Below are 18,640 nucleotides of genomic sequence, written 5' to 3'. Positions count from 1 at the left end.
ATCTGGAGTGCTCTGTCATCTGGAGTGCTCTGTCATCTGGAGTGCTCTGTCATCTGGAGTGCTCTGTCATCTGGAGTGCTCTGTACCGTCTGTCCAGTCCACAATTCAGTCCGCATGCTCGGCAGGAGAGGACTGCATCAACCCGTCATTTGACATGACAAGAAAGGGTCCTCTTTTTCGGAATATCACGCCTCCAGCCCCGGCCACAGGTAGAAAGCAAGCTCGGAATCGAAGTTGTCGTTGGTCAAGCCTGCGCTCGTGAACATGTCGGCCCACGGATCCGGTCCCGAGGTCGAGGCCAGACCATAGGCCAGATCATCCATGGAAGCGGAGGCGGAGACATAAACGTTGTTGACGGAAGGATCTGGATCTTCCCGAGGTTGAGGTCGAGGGTCCAGTTCCGGCTGGGCCTGGACAACTAGAGAAGAAAGCCGACGCTGGTGGTGATGATGATGGGGGTGGTGGTGGTTATGGTCACGGCCGCCGTTACTGCCACTGCCAACAAATCCAGATCCAAATCCAGGTCTTTCTGACACACCGAGACCGACAGGCTGGGCGAAATGCGAAGAAGACTGGTGGATAGCACCGGATGCTCTACCGGTCGTGGTTGTGGTCGCCTCGATGTCATCACCAGCCACTGGCGGTGGAGTAGAAGGGCGTGGGCCGGCCGCCCTGTGCCTGCTGAGCTGGCGGGCTTTATTGAGAGCGTCGCTCCAGCATCTCGCCATGGGCCAGGCGTCCTGCAGACGGTCTAGTTCGGCGGTGGACTTTTCGAGGATGGTGCGGGCACGGGCGCGGTCGAGATCAGGGTCAGGACCTGGGCCGGGAGCGGGAATGTCCAGCGGACGTGGGCGTTGCAATAGGTGGTTCGCGAGCGAGCCGCAGATATAGATGCAAAAGACGATGAAGGCCGGGAAGCCTTGGTCTGGCGAGCTCAGGGAGAAGAAGGCCTCGATCTGTTCGTGCAGGGTGATCATGTTCTCGAACATTTCGGCCGTGATTTGAGCTTCTACAGTTGTATCTGCAGATGGTCTGGCTGCGGCGGTACCGGCGCCGGCACCGGCACTGCTGTTGTGTTCTTGTCCTTGGGAGTTTCCTTGGGAGTGCCTTTGGGAGTGCCCTTGGGAGTGTCCTTGGTCGTGGTTGTGGTCGTGGTCGGCCACCAACCCTAGTCCTTGTAGATAGCTTCGACGAAGAACGATATTGCTCAACTTGATCATCATGACCACGGACAGATAGGCCAGATCCAGCCCCTGGGCCTTGAAGCCGCGGAGATTCCACACCGACCAGGTGTGGCGGGGCGGCAGATTCCGTTCGAAGGTATGCAGACTGGTAGAAAGCCGGAGGTAATCTTGTTCTCTGGTGTGCGGGTGTGTCTTGTCCAGATCCAGACGCAGACCTGGGCTGGCAATAGTAGTGGTGGTGGTGATATTGGTATTGGTGTCATTGTAATAGGGAGCAGTAACAGAAGTCGAAGTCGAAGCCGACATCGATGTCGAGGTTTCATTGCCATTGCCGTTGCCGTTGCCATTGCCATTGTCACTGCCATTACCATGACCAGCCACCCGGCGCGCCACCTGCCCCCAGAGATTATGCGACTGGATCAGACTGGCGAACAGCGATCTCGACGGCGACCGAGTGAGGCGCGGGTCCTGGATGGCGGGCGGAGTGCCCATCAAGGCGGCGCGTTCGGCCGGGACGACGCCAAAGGCAAAGTCCTGCTCGTCGCACGGCAGCAGAGTGGTGATGTCGCCCAGGGGGAAGCACACGGGCGAGTTGTGGCCCGAGTGCAGGTTGTCGTGGTTCTCCAGCATCCAGAACGTGCGACGGGCCATTTCGGCATTGACAACCTGGTCGGCGGTGGCACCGGCACTGGAAACGACACCGGCAGTAGTACTCTCGAGACAGTGATACTGATACGTCTCTTCGCGATGCAGATGCAGCATCCCGGCCATGCGCACCGCGATGCCCATGTGGATGGCGCTCCGGTGGCGATGTTGATGTTGATGTTGAGGGTCGCCGTCGCCGCGGCCCCATTCGGCCAGGCTCAGCAGGAAAAACGCCTGGATGGCGTCCAGGCTCGGCCGGTACATTTGGTCGGGGACCATGGAGGCGGCTCGTTCGAGAAAGACGTCGGTGACGGGGGCAGTGCTGCCGCGTCCGTAGCGTTGCACCAGGCGCGGCGTGAAGCGCGCCGAGATGCTGAGGATGCTGAGCAGGAGGAAGACGCTGATCGAGTGGCGGTCCTGGCTGTGGCTGAGCCGCTCGAAGAAGTTGGCTTTGGGGATGAAGCCCAGTTGGAAATACGACGTCGTGAACACCTTGCAGCCTTCGATGACCTCGTCGATCGGCGGGAGGAGCTCCCAGTCGCGGTTCAAGTTGGTGGACGCCGCGCCGGCGGGAGGTGGTGGCGGCCTCCCGACCGCGGCGGGAATACTGGTTCTGGTTCTGGTTCTGATGGTGTCGTCAACTTGAAGTACGCTTGGCCGAGGAGGTGGGTCGCTGTCGCTGTCGCCAGGTATGGATGGTCTGGGGAGAGGGGGAGAGTGAGGTTCTCTTGCTGCCGATGCCGATGCCGTTGATGTTCTTTGGGGTCGGGCATTGCTCAGCGGTGCCGGCGCCGGCGCCGGTGCTGCATGTGAGTGAGAGTGTGAGAGTGGGTATGCCTGTGATTGAGACAGCGAGTGTGACTGTGAGGCATATTCTGAGCTGGGAGAGCGCTGAGGCTGTTGCTGTTGCTGTTGCTGTGGCCGTGGCTGTGGTTGCCGTACGCGTTGTACGGATCCTGGTAGCAAATCTCTTCCAGGTACCGCCACCGCCAGATCTCGTCGTCGGCGATCTTGTCGAAATGCTCGATCATAGTCCGGCTCGCCTCGCTGCGGGAAGATGCAGTCGTGCTCATGCCGGCTCTCCTGGCACGTCAGGCACGGCGCTCGACTTCCTTCGTGCCGGCATTTGATGCGCAGCCGCCGGCAGCGTCGACAGGCCACCGGGGCCCGGCGTCGTGGTGGTTTCGGCCGGTTCAAGTTGAAGTCGGCGGTGGGGGAGGTCAAGGGTAAAGGTACAGTGTGGTCGGATGCCGAGGGCGAGTGTGACGAGAGGGAGGCCATGTCTGGGCCAGGATCAGCATCAATACCAATATATCACATTGCCGGCAGCGGCAGCAGAGATGACTTGGTCTAGATCGATACTAGGTAATCATGAGGAACAAAACTGCGCAGTACGAAAGAAATAGACCCGGTCCCATTTGCCAGTGACAGGCACCTAGACAGGCAGGCACCCGGAAGATCCACCCACCTAAGGCCCATTAACCCTAACCCTAACCCTAACCCTATGTGTAATATTCCCATGGCACCAGACAGGTCAAATACCGCTGACAGATCCAGTCTAGTGCACCATTGCCATCGCTATTTCTTGTAAGTGTACTCTGTACTAGTACCTAGGTATGCGAGAGAAAGAGAGAAAGACAATCTACCAAGTAGGCGTTCGAATTCAGGCAATACTCTGACAATTCAGTCATATACCCAGCCGATCCGGTCTAAGTGTCCATCTATTTAGTGGCCTCCGACAATAAGAGTACAATAGGTACAATACCCCTACAACTGCTTCCGATATCGAATCTCGGCCCATCGGAACGGCAGATACAAAACCGCACTCAAACACAAGCCGACTTCAAACCCAATGTCGCCCGCCTTCTCGGCCAGAGGCCCCGTGTACCACACCTGGCCCATACACGGCACAATCAGGGCAAACGAAAGAGCACAGGCAGCCATGGCGGCGATGCCCGACGGCAGTTTGCGCGGCACATCCCAGATGGCCAGGTCGTAGGTGGCGCAGTCGGCGCGGCGGAAGACAAAATGCTCGATGCTAACGACGGCGACGAAATCGGCCGACCAGTAGGCAATAACGTAGATGAAGTTCTCCAGGCTGTCGAAGAAGTTCTTGGCCGCGTAGATGGACAGCGGGATGCACACGGCCGTGTACAGCACGGCAAAGGCGGCGCGGGGCACGCGCACCAGCACGGGGATCAGGAGCTGGCAGTTCAACGTGACCGAGTACATGGTCGCGGCGATGTTGCCGAGCAGCGAAAAGGCCAGGATGACGGCGACGAATTTGCCGAACCCGCCCGCCGGCTTGAGCATGGCCTCGAGCACCCCGCCGGCCGAGTAGCGGTCGTAGCCGTCGCTCCATGACGGCACGTTGGGCGCCGCGCCTCCGATGGCGGCGCCGAGGATCATCAGCAGCACACTGGGCACCAGGAGCCCCGCGTAGGAATACCAGAAGATGCGGGCTGTCGAGACGCTGGGGTGGCAGTAGACGGCGAAGTCGGACGCCATGGCCGCCCACGGGATCATGTAGCCGGCGATGACGCCTCCAAAGGAGATGATCAGCGACGCCGCCGGAGGCTCGGTCTCGACCTGGTGGGATAGATGTTTGCCGCCGCAGCCGGTGGCGATGATGATGGCAATCAGAGCCGGCAGCCAGGCGTAGCGTTCGTACTGATGCAGGGCCTTGTATCCGGCAAACGAGACCAGCAACGCCAGGATCGTGATGATGACAATGCCCACCGTGTCGTTAACGTTGCCGTTCGAGACCGCCGACAGGGTCGACCCGCCCACCACAGCATCAATCACGCCAAAACCGCCGATGGTGGCCAGGTTGAGGAGTACAACGATCGAGACGAGGTAGTAGCTGGGAGTGATGGTCAGCGGGAGACAGAGACACACACAGAGAGGGAGAGACGGAGAACACTCACCCAAACGTGTAGCGGGCGTGAAGCATTTGGCGCAGGCCAGTTCGTGCGCCCAGGGTACAGAAGTAGGCCGGGAAGATGGTGCAGAAGAGACTGAAGAAGAGGATGAGCAGCGAGGTGTCTCGCAGACTCATTCCGAACCCCAGGGTTCCCACCATGCCGGTGACGATGCTGTGGAAGAAGTCAGTAACCTAACCCTAACCCTAACCATGACCGCGCAAAGAGCAGAGAGAAACTCCCCGGGAGAGGAAAGATGGAGAGGAATGAGGATACTGACGGCAGGAGATTGATGCTCATGGTGAACCAGACAAAGAAGATATTGATGTAGCGGGTGCTGGTCCTGTCTTCCACCGGTACGGGCGTGACGCCGTGCAGTTCGACGCCCCATGATGCAAGGCGCTGGAGGAAGGGATGTTTGCGCGTGAAGCCAGGAGTCTGGTATGCTTCGGTCTGTGCCTCTGCAATGTCCTGCACCACCGGACTAGAAGGTGCCTTTTCCATGTCGGTGTCTTTCTCCATGCTGCTCTCAGGAAAGGAGCGAAGATATGTTGAGATTAGAGAGTTGGCTCGGTTGGGTTGGATGCTGGGCTGGCAGCGCGGGATGTAGTTGTAGTCAGGGCCGGGGAGGTGTGTACTTGTAGGAAATGTATCTATTATATGTAGTGAGTGGACTGGCTCGTCCTTCGAACAGAACAGAACCGAGGGCGCAGTGTCGATAGATCTCAAGAGCCAGAGCCATCCATGGCGGCCGCAAGGGCGAAATGAGTCCCAATATCAAGGTCAAGGCAGCCAGTGACTCAACCCAATCCAGCCTCTTGGCAGGCCTATGTTCTCCGTGCTACGTCGATAGTGACGGCGCTTACTGTATCTCTGCTCTCTGAGATGAGGATAAGAAGATAACAAGCACTGCCTGCCGGGAGGATGGCGGCTGGCAGCTTTCCGTGATAGCAGGACGGAGTAGTGGTGGTGATGATATCGATATCGATGCCCATATCGATACCCATGTTGATATCGGTGGCGAGAAAAATCAATCAATAATAATCAATGGTAAAACTCGGTGTGGCCGGCAAGGCGGGACCCACAGCAGATAGAATTCCCATGGTCTGGAGTCTGGATTTCCTTCCTATTTGAGTGGGCGGAGATGGGCGTCATCTTGATAGCAAGTTGTAGTACAGAAGAATCTGGCCAAGGCTGAACGGAGGTAGAGTCACTGTGACGGTGTACACGGCAGGTGCAAGGTACTGCGTGTTGCTAATGCTAGATGTTGTCATGTCGCAGTATGCGTATGCGGCTGCACATGTCCCGCTCCATGTCCATTGACCGGGACAGCCATTGCCTGGATTGCCTTGGTCCTGCTCCAGGTCCGGGTCCTGGCCGAATCTTCCGCCAACGGAGGCAGCCCGGCTGCGGCAAGGTCCTTGTTCACTTGATCCAGATGCTTGACAAAACCACCTTCAAACCCGTCCCAGAATGTCGGGTGCAAATCTACAGAAGGCAGAAGGTCAGTATTTATTCTCCGATCGATGCATTAGATACACGTACCGTGGAGAACCCCCGTTCTTTGCAGAGCATAGTCCGTCAACGAGATATGCCCGGATATATGGAACATGAATGCTGGTAAAGATTGATGGTTAGTTATATCACACTGCATGTCACACATAAAGATAGATAGATGGTCTTACCCATTGCGTCTTCATTGACCCGCTGCGGCTGGAGGTCGGCGGTCGTGGCTTCTCGCCATCGCTCATAAGATTCTGTCACCTAGCAGTTAGTATATGATATCAAGGAGTCAAGACTACCTCTAAGGGCGACACTCACCTCCATGCGGCATGAAACTAGGCTCGTACGTCAACCCACCCGGCACCAACGTGGTGACCGACCCAGACCAAACGCCGGAGATCATGCCCATCAGTTCGGTGGCCACGTTTCGATGATAGTAGGGCGGGCGGAAGGTGTTGGTCGTCACACTCCATTTGGGCGTGAAGACGAGAAACTCGGAGAGGGCAACCCCGACCGTCTTGGACCGCGCCATCAGCACACAGTAGATGGACGGATCACTCTGTTCCTTGTCCACCGTGGCCGCGTTGACAAACTTGTCCAACGCGTATTTGTAGGGCACGTAGTTGCCGTGCCACGCCACCACGTCGAACGGCGTGTGTTCCTGCTCGTACTCGAACAGTTGGCCGGCGAGTTTGCACTGCACCGTCCACGGCGCCGTCTTATCCACATCCACGTCGAAGCTGGCCAGCGGATGCTCGAAATCGCGCGGGAGAGCCATGCCATTGGATCCAATCGGTCCCAGTTCCGGGAGCTCGTAGTGACTGCCGAAGATTTCTTGCATGTATCCGCGCACCGGGCCGTCAGGTAATCGGACCTTGAATCGGATGCCTGCCTGGATCACGGCCAGTTCGCCGGGCCGCACCATCATGTGACCGAATTCGGTTTGGATGTCGAGGCGGCCCTGCTGAGGCAGAATCAGCAAGTCGCCGTCGTTGTTGCAGAAGGCCGTCCGGTCCATCGACTGGTTAGCCGTGTAGACGTGCACGGCCAGACCCTCTTTCAGCACCGGATCCCCATGGCCGCCGATGGTCTTGATGCCCTGCACAAAGTCGACTGACTCGCCATCGTCTGGCAGGGGAAATGCGTCCCACGACTGATCCTGCGGCAGGAACTGTGACGTTGACGTGTGGCTGGATGCGGAGAAACAGGCTTGGATGTCATGTCGGTGACAGAGCTTCTTCAACGGTCGATGGGCGACGGATGGTCGGATGCGGTAGAACCAGGCATGGAGCTGAGACGCCCGCGCCGACACAAACGGGGTACCGTTGAGCTGTTCGGAGAAGAGGTCATATTTGCACCTCTGAGGAGTGTTTCTGGCCTGGGGCAGCACTCCCGGAATCGCCTCGGTCGCGAACCTGTTGCCAAAGCCCACCTGGTATGCGTAGGGATCCTCGGCCGACGGCGTGGTCGAGTATGCGCATCGGGCTGTGGCGCCAAATGGCGGAGAGGGAGAGGGAGAGGGCGCTGAGATCATGTTTACACGCACTTGCAGTGTCTGTACCGGAGAGGAAGTGGGAGGTGTTGTATGCTGTATGCAGCTCTGATGAAGGCTGCGAGGCGTGGGTTAAATGGAACGTGTCGGTGGCGTTGACGATGCGACCGTGTGTGAGAGAGGTTCAGTCTCAGTCTCCAATTCCCCCTTGCAATCGAGCCATCGTCTTTGAGTTCCGCTCCACGGCCCAGGTCCATGGGATTGACGATTGACGATTGACGATTGACCATCCCGGCCAGAGAGATCCAATCCAGCCTACAGGCAAGAGTTGCCGGCCGGGCGAGAAACACTAGTGACGCGCGGGTCCGGCAAAGTGACACTGACACTGACACGGCACTGCAACCCCATCAGCGGCAGCGCATCACCACCACCACCGCCACCTCCATCACCACTATCGCCCTCACCCTTCATCATTTTGTTCCTTGTTATCGTCTCATCATCCTGCCCATCAAGTCCCCGTCCTCTGGGCCTCTGACCGACTCCGGCAATGACTCCACCGTCGTGTCCTCGATTTCAATCTCGATCTGATCTTGTGCTAATTGAGCCTTTTTCATTCGTTGTTGTCAGCCTTGCCTGTGGCCGTACCGAACAATAAAGTCTGTTGCAGTGGCTTGCTCGTCCCCCTACCCTACAGAGCCGAAGTTCAACCTCCCTCCTCGTCCAAGTGATACCTGTCTTCTCATCGGCAAGGACACGAGACACAAGATCATAATGGCAGTCTCGTTAGCTCTACGGCTGGTCGTCGGGGCCGGTCTGCTGTTCGTGGTGGCCTCTCTCTTATCGACCCTTGTCAAAAGGAAGAACGAGAAGTTGTGTCTCCCGCCAGGACCGCCGGGAGAACCGCTCATTGGGCATCTTCGAATCATCCCAGCAGACCACCCGGAATACCAATACACAGAATGGGGCAAACAGTACAGTATGACACTTCTGACCGGTCCTCTTCGTACCTCGCAGTTAGTGGACCAACCACTGACCAGCTTCTGTTGTTAGAGTCGGATGTTTTGCACCTGAACGTCCTGGGACGATCGATCATCATCCTGAACAGTATTGAAGCCGCGCACGATCTGCTCGACAAGAGGGGCCAGAATTACGCTGACCGACCCCGATTCGTTCTCTTTGAAGTGTAAGTCTGACTACCACTGCCGACGACCACACCTGGCTTGAGTGATTGCGGGCAATTGGGAAGCTAACATTGCGAGCCTTGCAGAATGGGGTGGGGCATCACCTTGACCTTCCTACGATGGGGCCCGAAGTTCAAACTGCACCGCAAGCTGCTCCAGAGTTCCTTCACCCCGTCGGCCTGCAAGCCGTACCGACCGATCCAGGAGCAAGAGGCGCGCAAGGCCGCTCTCGAGATCCTCTCCCAGCCAGGAGACTGGGAATATCTGTTGCGAAAGTACTCGACGGCGGTGGTGCTACGGATCGGGTTTGGACTGGGCATCAGCAGCGCGGACGACCCGTATGTGCGGATGGCGATCGACGCCGAAGAGGCCACGGGCAACGGCGGCGTCCCGGCAGCGTCGTTTGTGGATTTCTTCCCCGTGCTGCGCTTCCTGCCCGGCTGGCTGCTGAGCAGTCGTCTCGGCCCGCTGGAACACGCGCGTCAGTCCAAGGCGTACATCCAGCGCCTGCACGACGCGCCGTGGGACTCGACCGAGCCGGAGATCCGCGACGGACGCGCCGTCCGGCCGTCGTTCATGCGCACCCATCTGGAGCGGTACATGCGGAACGAGGAGTCGGGCCAGGCCAACGAGGCCAGCATTGCCGACCTCAAGGGCGCGGCGGGCGCCATCTCCATCGCGGGCGGGAACACCACCTGGTCGACGATCGTGGTGTGCATCATGAACATGCTGCTTCGGCCGGCGGTGCAGAAGAAGGCGCAGGCGGAACTCGACGCCGTGGTCGGTCGCGATCGGCTGCCGAGCTTCGACGACCGCGACAAGCTGCCGTACCTCGAGAAGATCATCCAAGAGACCACGCGCTGGTGTCCGCTGTCGCCGGTCGGCGTGCCCCACGCCACCCTGAACCACGACACCTACAAGGGCATGTTGATCCCCAAGGGCAGCGTCGTCTATGCCAACGCGTACGCCATGACCCACGACGAGAGGTATTACAGCGACCCCGACGACTTCAACCCGGACCGATATCTCCCCCCGGACCAGGGCGGGAGGGGCGAGCCTCTTCCCGAGGGCCCCTTCGGCTTCGGGCGCCGCGTCTGTCCGGGACAGTATCTCGCCACTGCCGGCGTGTATATTATGATGGCCACGCTGCTGGCCACCATGGATATGAAGTGTCCTGTCGGTCCGGACGGGAAGGATATCCTACCAAATGTGAAATTCACCAATGGTCTTTCCAAGTGAGTTCCTCCCCTTTCCCCAGCCCTAACTTCATAGACAGAGAGATAGGAGTCTGCTTGCTGACATAGTGTCTTGTGCTGTCGTCGCAGTAAACCAGAGCATTTTGATTGTATCATGACCCCTCGTTCGGAGGAGGCTAGACAGTTACTTCTGCAGTCGGTGTGACCATTTGAGAGTAGAGAATCGATTCAATTCAAAGCATTATCCATAATCATATATTCTCGAGAAATCATCAAGCTCCTCGTTCGTGAACCGGAGTCCTCGAGAAATCATTAAGCCCCTCGTTCAGGAACCGGAACCCTCGCGACTCGAGAGCGTCGGCTGTGTTTTCTTGGATTCTATTCTAAATCCGACAGTAGCAGTGTCGGTGTCAAACTTAAGGTAGGCACTGACTTAGGCATTCCCAGCCTTGTTCTTTAACCCGAAGGCTGGTATACTGTAAGCATACATGTACACTATATAGTCTGGGCTCCCCCCATACCCATTTGACAGCCAACATGGAACATTTCAACCCTATGACAGGCAGTAGATCCGAGTACTAGTATTTATCGTATTGACGACCGAGTACTGGTATATACGGTATTGGTGGCCGAGTACTAGTACATACAGCATTGGCGGCCGAGTACCTATCTTAGCTTTCGCCACGAGACCTAGCTAAGCCTTGTCCAACGTTTGAGTATTTCCTGGAGATCGAGAGACCTACCTACGAAGGTACCTTAGGTAGGTAGATACCTTAGCTAGGTGTTTGAGTCGCGGAGGACGGTTCGGATGTCATTGCCGTATCGCGCGTGAATGCCTTTTGCAACACTTGTCCCGCATCGTTGACCAATTTCTTTCCTTTGGATAGGATGCCTGCGAAATCGGGTGCGTCAGATCAGTAGCGGAACGATATGCCACAGGGAGAAAGACGGCCATGCATATCAATATGATATGGCATTGTATGAGAAACACCAAGAAACTCACCATTCATGGCCAAGATAGTATGCGTCATGCCGGGGTAAAGCTCAACCTCAACATCGAGGCCACTACCACTGTTACTGCCACTGCCACGCACCGCCCTCACCTGGTCTGCAAACCGCAACGCCTCGGGCGCCAACACGTCCTGCTCCGCGACTCCCATCCACGTCGGCGGCAAGTTGCGCAGCAGTTCGGGCGGCGCGAGGTTCGGCGACGCGTCCCAGTTCGTCGCGTCCGAGGAGTTGGTCAGGTACATGGAGCGGTACCAGGTCATGCGGGCCGGGGTCAGCCACGGCGCATGCGGGCGCGAGGCCCAGATGGTGGCGGTGGTGGCGGTGTTGTCGATGACGGGGACGACGAGGAGCTGGAAGATGGGCCGGATGGGCGGTTGGAGAAGAGATGCTTTGAGACTCGTCGCTAGGGAGAGGTTGCCGCCGCTGCAGTGGTGCACGCCGACCGACGCTGTTAGCCTTGGTCTGAGGAAAATAGGGGATGACATAGGTCAAGTCTCAAGGGATGCCACAGGTAAAGTACAGGGATGCTACAGCTCAAGTATCCGTACCTGTACCCGTACCCGTAGGCAATGGGAAGGTGAGTGAGGGAGGTGAGGTGAGTAAGTAAGGTAAGGGAGGTGAACTAAGGTACAGACTGGTACTTACGCCGACGTGCCTCCTATCGCGATGCGAGTATTGTCGATATCCAGTTCCCGCCGGCCCTGCTCGCTGTTCACCCACACCAGTGCCTCCAGCGCATCATCCACTGCGGCGGGATACGGATGTTCCGGGGCGAGACGGTATCCGACGGTGACGACGACACAATTCGCATCTGTGGCAAGGCAACACATGCATGAGTTAGAAAGTGAGACAGAGAAGAAACCAGAAACAGAAACAGACACAGACACAGACACAGACACAGACACCAGAACAGAGGGCTACCATCAGACTTGACTCGTGTACAGTAGGTTCAAGTTGGCAAGGCAGCCTCATCTTGTTGGTCTTGTACTGTACCTACCGCTACACATCCTCGTGCAAAAATCATTCTCACTCTGGATGCCTCCAATAGCCCAGCCGCCGCCGTGATACCACACCAGCACCGGCCATCCGGCGACCGGTCTTCGTCTTCGTCCCTCGTCTGACTCTGACGGCCAGAACGCACGCACCGTACAGTTCGCCAGCTCGATGTCCTTGACTGCTCTCACTGGCACGGGAGCTGACGTGCCCGGTGGGAAGGGCACGCGCTGGCGAGTGCCGACCGAATCCCACGGTCGCACGTCGTCAGGCTCGACGTATTGCAGGTACCGGTCGTGAAAGGCGACATATTCCGGGTCGAGATGGGGTCGGACGTCCGGGTGGAGCGGTTGGTAGATCGTGTTGCTGAGCTCCGCGTCGCTGAGGGTGAGTCTGGCTGTATTGTCTTCTCTCATCTTGTCACTCTCTGGGCCGGAATATCAGGAAATCAACCTTTATGGAATCGTGACACGGGGTCGGGGTCGGGGTCTGGGTCTACAGGAGAAAGAACGTCTTTAGGACGCTATGGAATTGAAACTAACAGCATAAATGCATTGATAACCCTAACTTCAACCTCCAGTCAGCCCTAACTCGGAATCGCCCCAGACGTATACAATATCCATCAACCCATACTGGTCGACAGAATCCAGAATCCAGAATCCAGAATCCAGAATCCAGAATCTAGATTGATATGACATCTTGCCGGAGTTGCCGGCATGGCACGGCTTATCACTCGAGTATCCACTCCGTATCCGGAGAGTTACTGTCCGCTCAGCATTGCCGGCGGCAAGACCACAGCAGTACAGAGTGGGTTCTGATTGCCTACTGTAGTAACGGAGATTGACGATCGGGCCCTTCTCCCCTCACCCGGCAGTGCGGTAGTCTTGGTCTTAGCCTTGAATTTGACCTTTTGCCGGCCGATACCATCTAATCGCTTGCTTCATCAAGCACCCACAGCGACTGAACTGACGCCAATGGGCGCCACCCAGTTTCAGTAGGGAGAGGGGGGCCAGTGTTAACCCTAACCCAACAACTTCAATGGGAAAAGGAAGAGGACCAAATCCTACAGCCTTGGCCTCATCTGTTTCAAGCTTGAGTCGGTCGAAAGTCAACGTCGACCGCTACCCACTACACCACACACCACACCCAAGACTATACGAGGCTGTAGGATACTAATATACACCACACCCAAGACTATACGAGGCTGCAGTATACTAATTTACAGGTGCATACCATACCACACCACCATGTCAACTTCGACCACAATCACTCATCCAGCGTCAGACTCGTACAGTCAGTCAGGCTTTGCCAACCGGATGAAATGGGGCCAGCGACCGGCTCTGGTCTTGATCGACGTGTGCAAGGCATACTGGACCGAAGGATCGCCCTTGTCGCTGCTGTCCAACCCAGCGGGCGCAGCGTCGCCCGAATCGATGCGGCGACTCGTGGCAGCCGCGCGAGCAGGCAATGTCCCCGTCATCTGGACCCAAGTCGAATATTCCAGACCGGACATGGCGGATGCCGGGCTCTACTGGAAAAAAGCCAAGGCGCTCAATGTGTGGTTGAAAGGCGACCCGAGGGGGTTGGCCGATTATCTCGAAGGACTGGAGCCGGCTGAGGACGACGTCGTGGTGGTGAAGAAATACCCCAGTGCCTTCTTCGGGACGTGCTTGCTTTCGGAACTTCAGGTAAATTCGAATCTTCTCTTCAGAGCCCAATCCATCATCAAGTCGAGCTTGTGTGTCGACAACGATCCCCAACTTGTCCCTTCGCGATTGGCGTCACTGACCTCTCATCGCCCCCTGGCAGCTCTTAAACGTCGACACACTAGTGATTTGCGGCGTGAGCACGTCTGGATGTGTGCGTGCTACTACTCTCGACGCCATGCAGCATGGCTTCAGACCGATGGTAGGTTCTCTGTCCCTGTCCCTGTCCATTGGTCAAGTTTGCTGTTGCTCTGGATTACTTCCTTGGTCAAGTTTGCTTTTGCGCTGGATTACTGTGGGCGTGAGTGCTGACGAGATCCCGGATCCCCAGGTCGTGGGCCAGGCGTGTGGTGATCGGACGCCTGAGATCCAACAGGCCAATCTCTTCGACTTGGATGCAAAGTATGCCGACGTGGTGGACGAGTCCGATGCCATCGATCACCTGAAATCAGGCTGGTGATGCAAAGCATGAAAAGGCCGGCAAAGCGAATAGTAGTCACTGACTGTCTGCTGGCCTGGGATTGGATGTTGCTGTGAATGACCCATTCATTATCATTGCGTGTGAGCCGGACTGTCGGCTCTGAGAAGAGTGGTTGACCGCTCAAGAGTCATGGGACGTCAATATTGCCGCTGGTGCTCGGCAAGACTAGTTCTGTCCTTATGTTCCTGCTACAGCATTCTGCATAGCATAGCGACAAAGCTTTCCACCCATGCTCTATCAGAGAGGTTCTACTTCTCATTTCATCCAAGATATTTCTAGCTGAGCTACGTAACGTATCCTGGTACCTTGTGATAAGCAAGAGTCGGGGTGGACATAAGGCAGTCAGTTCTAATGAAAGATAGGCCATAGTCGACGTGGACATAAGGCGGTCAGTTCTGATAAAAGGATGGAATTTAATTGCTCACCTCTCGGGAGATCTCACCATGTGATAGACACTGCTACTGTCGCCTTCAAGTTATCCATGTGCGGAGGACTATTGGCAGATACCGTCCCACCTCCCGTAAATGTATACGGAGTATCCGTACAGTATCTCCAATCTCCAATTTTCTTGCCTGCCGGAAGTGGAGGGGAGGAAGATGTGGCAGATGGATTGGGAGACCCACTCCCTAGGGAGACGAGACCCCTGAGGGCTTAGGCCCCGAGAAGAAAAAAGTGCTCATCACATCGTGATACGTACATAGTGGCTCTGCTTGTTAACAGGCCCTACGCTGAATGACTCGCAAGCCAAGGTTTGGAAAACATATTCTGTTCAATGTTTTAGTTGGGCAGTCAATACAGGAATCGGATTCCGTTCCGTGCAATATGGTTGCCGTCCGTCGCACGTGTCAAGACAAAGACATACGATATCCATATCCATATCCATACCCGTTGGGCGCTCAGTCATAATCCAACGTGTCAAGACATACGATATCGATTTGGCGCTCAGTCATAATCCAATGCCTCCGAACGAGGAGAAGGAGAAGCAGGCGGTAATCGACTCGTCTGCAGTTGGACCTGATCTTGAACCTGGAACTGGACTTGCCTCTGGTGTTGGACCCGATCTTGAACCTGGAACTGTCGCCTCTGGTGCTGGACCCGGACTCGACAATGCCCGTCTGGAACCATACAGCATCTATGGAAGGAAAGCGAAATGGTTCCTGGTCGCCATGGTTGCCTTGGCTGGCTTCTTCAGGTACGACTCCGAGCCGACCTGGTCTGCCAGTGCCAGTGCCAGTGGGGGGCTGGCATGGACAGGGACAGGGACATTGATATAGACATGGACATGGACATTGACTGACACGCAAAATAGCCCGTTACCCGCAAACATATACTTCCCGGCCATGCCCACGCTGGCCACGGTGTTTGACGTTTCTGTCGAGTCGATCAATTTGACAGTGACTATTTATCTGGTCATGCAGGGCATATGTATGTTTGGAACATTTCTCACCTCTTGCGATTGAGATTGAGATTGATTTCATCCCCGGATGACATCTATGCTGATGCTGATGCCGACGTTGATACCGATGCTGACATGTTTTTCCTCAAAAGCTCCCATGCTCTGGGGACCGCTCTCCGACCGCCTGGGGCGCAGACCAATGTTTTTGATCTGTCTTACTATCCTGGTGGCGTCATGTATAGGCCTGGCCTTGACTCCACCTTCTGCCTTCTGGCTCTTCCTCTTACTCCGTGCCTTGCAGGCTGGAGGATGTGCAAGTACCATTGCTCTGGGTAGGTCTTCTTCCCGTTCAGCTGCTACTAGTGCTGCTGGTGCTGGTGCTGCTGGATCTGGCTATTGCCGTCAAATCGTCGAATCCCAATTCCCATCCCCTTTTATCTCATGACAGCAACAGTAACCATTTGTTCAACCAGGCTCCGGAGTCATTGGAGACATATCAACCCCTGAGGAGAGAGGAGGATATTTCGGAATGTTCAATCTAGGGCCAATGGTGAGGTGACATAATCGCTACTTTTATCCTTGTCCTCTCGCCATTCTTATCCTTGTCCTCCCTCACCTTTGCTGACTGGCTTATGTAGCTTGCTCCGTGCATTGGCCCGGCTTTGGGAGGTGCTTTGTCCGACCACTTGGGCTGGAGGTAGAGACACATGCCCCCAAGATGATACGGAGACCGTGTTTGCTGACACTCAGGGGTACCCATAGATCGATCTTCTGGTTTCTGGCTGCTTTTGCTGCTGCTTGCTTTGTCCTCATGGCCTGGTAAGAGAACAGCCCCCTACCTGTCCTGTGAAATGACAGTTCCGAGACCCCAATGGCTGACACCCCTCCCCCCCAGTTTTCTACCAGAAACCATGAGAGCCTTGGTGGGGAATGGCAGTGTCGCTCCTCCCAATGCCATCTATCGTCCCTTGATACCGGTGGTCCATCAGGGGACCATCGAACCCGACTCGTTGCCGAACTTCAAAGCTCATCGTCCGTCGGTGAACCCGCTGAAGCTGTTCTTGTACAAAGATATCCTCCTAACCCTGTCCTACACCGGCATCGTGTATGCGGTAAACTACACCGTCACAGCCACCATTTCCACCACCTTTGCAGATATCTACCCCTACCTGTCCGACACGTCCATCGGCTTGTGCTACCTTGCAACCGGAGGAGGCATGATTCTGGGCTCGACCCTCACCGGCCAAATGTTGGACCGGGAATATCGAAGAATCCGGCAAACGTGGACACGCGATCGTGATCGTGAACGTGAGCAGGGAGCTGGAGTTGCTTCTGCCTCGACTAAAAACGAAAACGACAACGAAAACGGCAACGACAACGACAACGACGACTTTCCCATTGAAATGGCCAGACTGAGGACAATGCCCGTGTTCTTGTTGATCTTCGTGGCTTGTGTTCTGGCCTGGGGATGGTGTCTACAGCATAAAGTGTCCATCGCGGGTCCTCTAGTGCTCCAAATCATCTGTAAGTGGCATGTGTGGTTCAGTCCATATCCCATACAACCAGGCCATGTATGCATGGTCCGTGCTATGAACAGCATGGTCTCGCCGGACTATGAACAGCATGGCCTTGTTCGTGCTATGAACAGCATGGCCTCGTCCATACTATGAACACCGTTGGAAGGGACTAGACTAATACCGCGATTCCAATAGTGGGCTATACGTCAATCTCGATTCTGAACACCACCATGACCTTGATGATCGACATCGTTCCGGGGAGGAGTTCGGGAGTCATAGCCTGTGTATGTTTGATACCTATACCTATGATTATATGCTATGCTATGCCATATGCTTATATGCTTGGATACCTATGCCATGCTTGCTGGAGATGCTGATCCTGATGCTGACATGTGATTGTGACAACAGACCAACCTCGTGAGGTGTTCCTTGGCAGCTGTGCTTGTATCGCTGATCGATAAGTCGACCGCCCGCCTCGGTCAAGGATGGACCTATGTCGTCTTGGGCCTCATCTGCCTGCTACTCCTGCCTTTGATTTTGTTAGAGATGCGGTTTGGACCGCGATGGCGAAAGTTGCGCCGGGTCACGCCTGTGCCTGTGACGACGTGATATCGTTGCTTGCAGCTTCATTGCCATATATATATATCTGTGGGATAAGGCCCCAAAGGCGAAGCCTAAGCCCTTCAACTTGAACCCCTTCAGGAGCATGGCTTGAACATGACGCATCGCGCAAACTTAGCAAAGTCAAAATCACATCAAGACCTTCTCACGTCTCAGAATCGACATGAGCCGTATCGATGCTAGTATGGGTCACCCACAAACCAAGCGTCCTCGAGCCGTTCCCATATGCTCTCATCCTCTCGATCCCGAAGACGAAACTTGCTCCATGACCATGACGGCCCCGGCCAGCCTAATTGCTCTGCATGGATTTGACGAGGTCTGCGGTGTTGCGGAAAAGTGTTTCAGCTTGAAGCTTTTTCATCGACTCAGCAGGGAATGATGGTGATGGTAATGATGGAGCCAGCGGCTCCGAGTAACGGATAAGAGTCCAGTCCCACCGACTCTGAGACAACACCATCGAACCATGGACCAACCATGTCAGGCTCTGATACGAGCCTAAGGACTCAAGATTATCACATATCTTAGCTGGGCTGGGTTCACACTTTTATGTAAGCCAAATGATATAGTGGCACCAGTGGAGAAAAGAAAATAACAATTTTATATGTCAATTATATTTTATTTTTGTCAATTGTACCTCAACAATCACAATCCAACACGAGTCATCCATGGCGAACTCCCTGGGTTACTGGTCAGTGGTCACAATCGAACACGAGTCATCCATGGGCAACTGCCCTTGGTTACTTTACTGGTCCCCTGTGGCGCAATGGCTAGCGCGTAAGACTGTTAAGCACAC

At 55.7% G+C, this 18,640-nt stretch overlaps 7 protein-coding genes across 7 annotated transcripts; 3 read left to right on the top strand and 4 right to left on the bottom strand.

Moving 5' to 3' along the window:
• Positions 1–185: 185 nt before the first annotated feature.
• On the bottom strand, positions 186–2,860 carry A1O3_05399 (uncharacterized protein; the record flags this gene model as incomplete). The annotated part of the gene is made up of 2 exons (XM_007735523.1): positions 186–2,709; positions 2,772–2,860. 2 exons carry the CDS (start codon positions 2,858–2,860, stop codon positions 186–188), a joined length of 2,613 nt encoding a protein of 870 aa, XP_007733713.1.
• A 736-nt stretch (positions 2,861–3,596) lies between these two features.
• Positions 3,597–5,272, bottom strand: A1O3_05398 (NCS1 family nucleobase:cation symporter-1; the record flags this gene model as incomplete). The annotated part of the gene is made up of 3 exons (XM_007735522.1): positions 3,597–4,692; positions 4,757–4,924; positions 5,031–5,272. The coding sequence occupies 3 exons, from the start codon at positions 5,270–5,272 to the stop codon at positions 3,597–3,599; spliced, it is 1,506 nt and encodes a 501-aa protein (XP_007733712.1).
• Positions 5,273–6,020: 748 nt separating this feature from the next.
• On the bottom strand, positions 6,021–7,787 carry A1O3_05397 (homogentisate 1,2-dioxygenase; the record flags this gene model as incomplete). Its single annotated transcript, XM_007735521.1, has 4 exons — positions 6,021–6,238; positions 6,296–6,367; positions 6,436–6,507; positions 6,572–7,787. The coding sequence occupies 4 exons, from the start codon at positions 7,785–7,787 to the stop codon at positions 6,021–6,023; spliced, it is 1,578 nt and encodes a 525-aa protein (XP_007733711.1).
• Positions 7,788–8,516: 729 nt separating this feature from the next.
• On the top strand, positions 8,517–10,165 carry A1O3_05396 (uncharacterized protein; the record flags this gene model as incomplete). The annotated part of the gene is made up of 3 exons (XM_007735520.1): positions 8,517–8,721; positions 8,796–8,928; positions 9,013–10,165. 3 exons carry the CDS (start codon positions 8,517–8,519, stop codon positions 10,163–10,165), a joined length of 1,491 nt encoding a protein of 496 aa, XP_007733710.1.
• Positions 10,166–10,895: 730 nt separating this feature from the next.
• A1O3_05395 (uncharacterized protein) lies at positions 10,896–12,542 on the bottom strand (the record flags this gene model as incomplete). Its single annotated transcript, XM_007735519.1, has 4 exons — positions 10,896–11,014; positions 11,126–11,556; positions 11,779–11,944; positions 12,131–12,542. 4 exons carry the CDS (start codon positions 12,540–12,542, stop codon positions 10,896–10,898), a joined length of 1,128 nt encoding a protein of 375 aa, XP_007733709.1.
• An 831-nt stretch (positions 12,543–13,373) lies between these two features.
• A1O3_05394 (uncharacterized protein) lies at positions 13,374–14,292 on the top strand (the record flags this gene model as incomplete). The annotated part of the gene is made up of 3 exons (XM_007735518.1): positions 13,374–13,814; positions 13,936–14,034; positions 14,164–14,292. 3 exons carry the CDS (start codon positions 13,374–13,376, stop codon positions 14,290–14,292), a joined length of 669 nt encoding a protein of 222 aa, XP_007733708.1.
• A 977-nt stretch (positions 14,293–15,269) lies between these two features.
• A1O3_05393 (uncharacterized protein) lies at positions 15,270–17,302 on the top strand (the record flags this gene model as incomplete). Its single annotated transcript, XM_007735517.1, has 8 exons — positions 15,270–15,505; positions 15,623–15,738; positions 15,862–16,041; positions 16,183–16,259; positions 16,348–16,406; positions 16,472–16,528; positions 16,605–17,233; positions 17,256–17,302. 8 exons carry the CDS (start codon positions 15,270–15,272, stop codon positions 17,300–17,302), a joined length of 1,401 nt encoding a protein of 466 aa, XP_007733707.1.
• Positions 17,303–18,640: the final 1,338 nt, after the last annotated feature.

This window comes from Capronia epimyces (assembly GCF_000585565.1).
Source record: "Capronia epimyces CBS 606.96 chromosome Unknown aczIQ-supercont1.4, whole genome shotgun sequence".
In the NCBI taxonomy this organism is placed as follows: Eukaryota; Fungi; Ascomycota; class Eurotiomycetes; order Chaetothyriales; family Herpotrichiellaceae; genus Capronia; species Capronia epimyces.
This window is presented reverse-complemented; position numbering and strand designations above follow the sequence as displayed.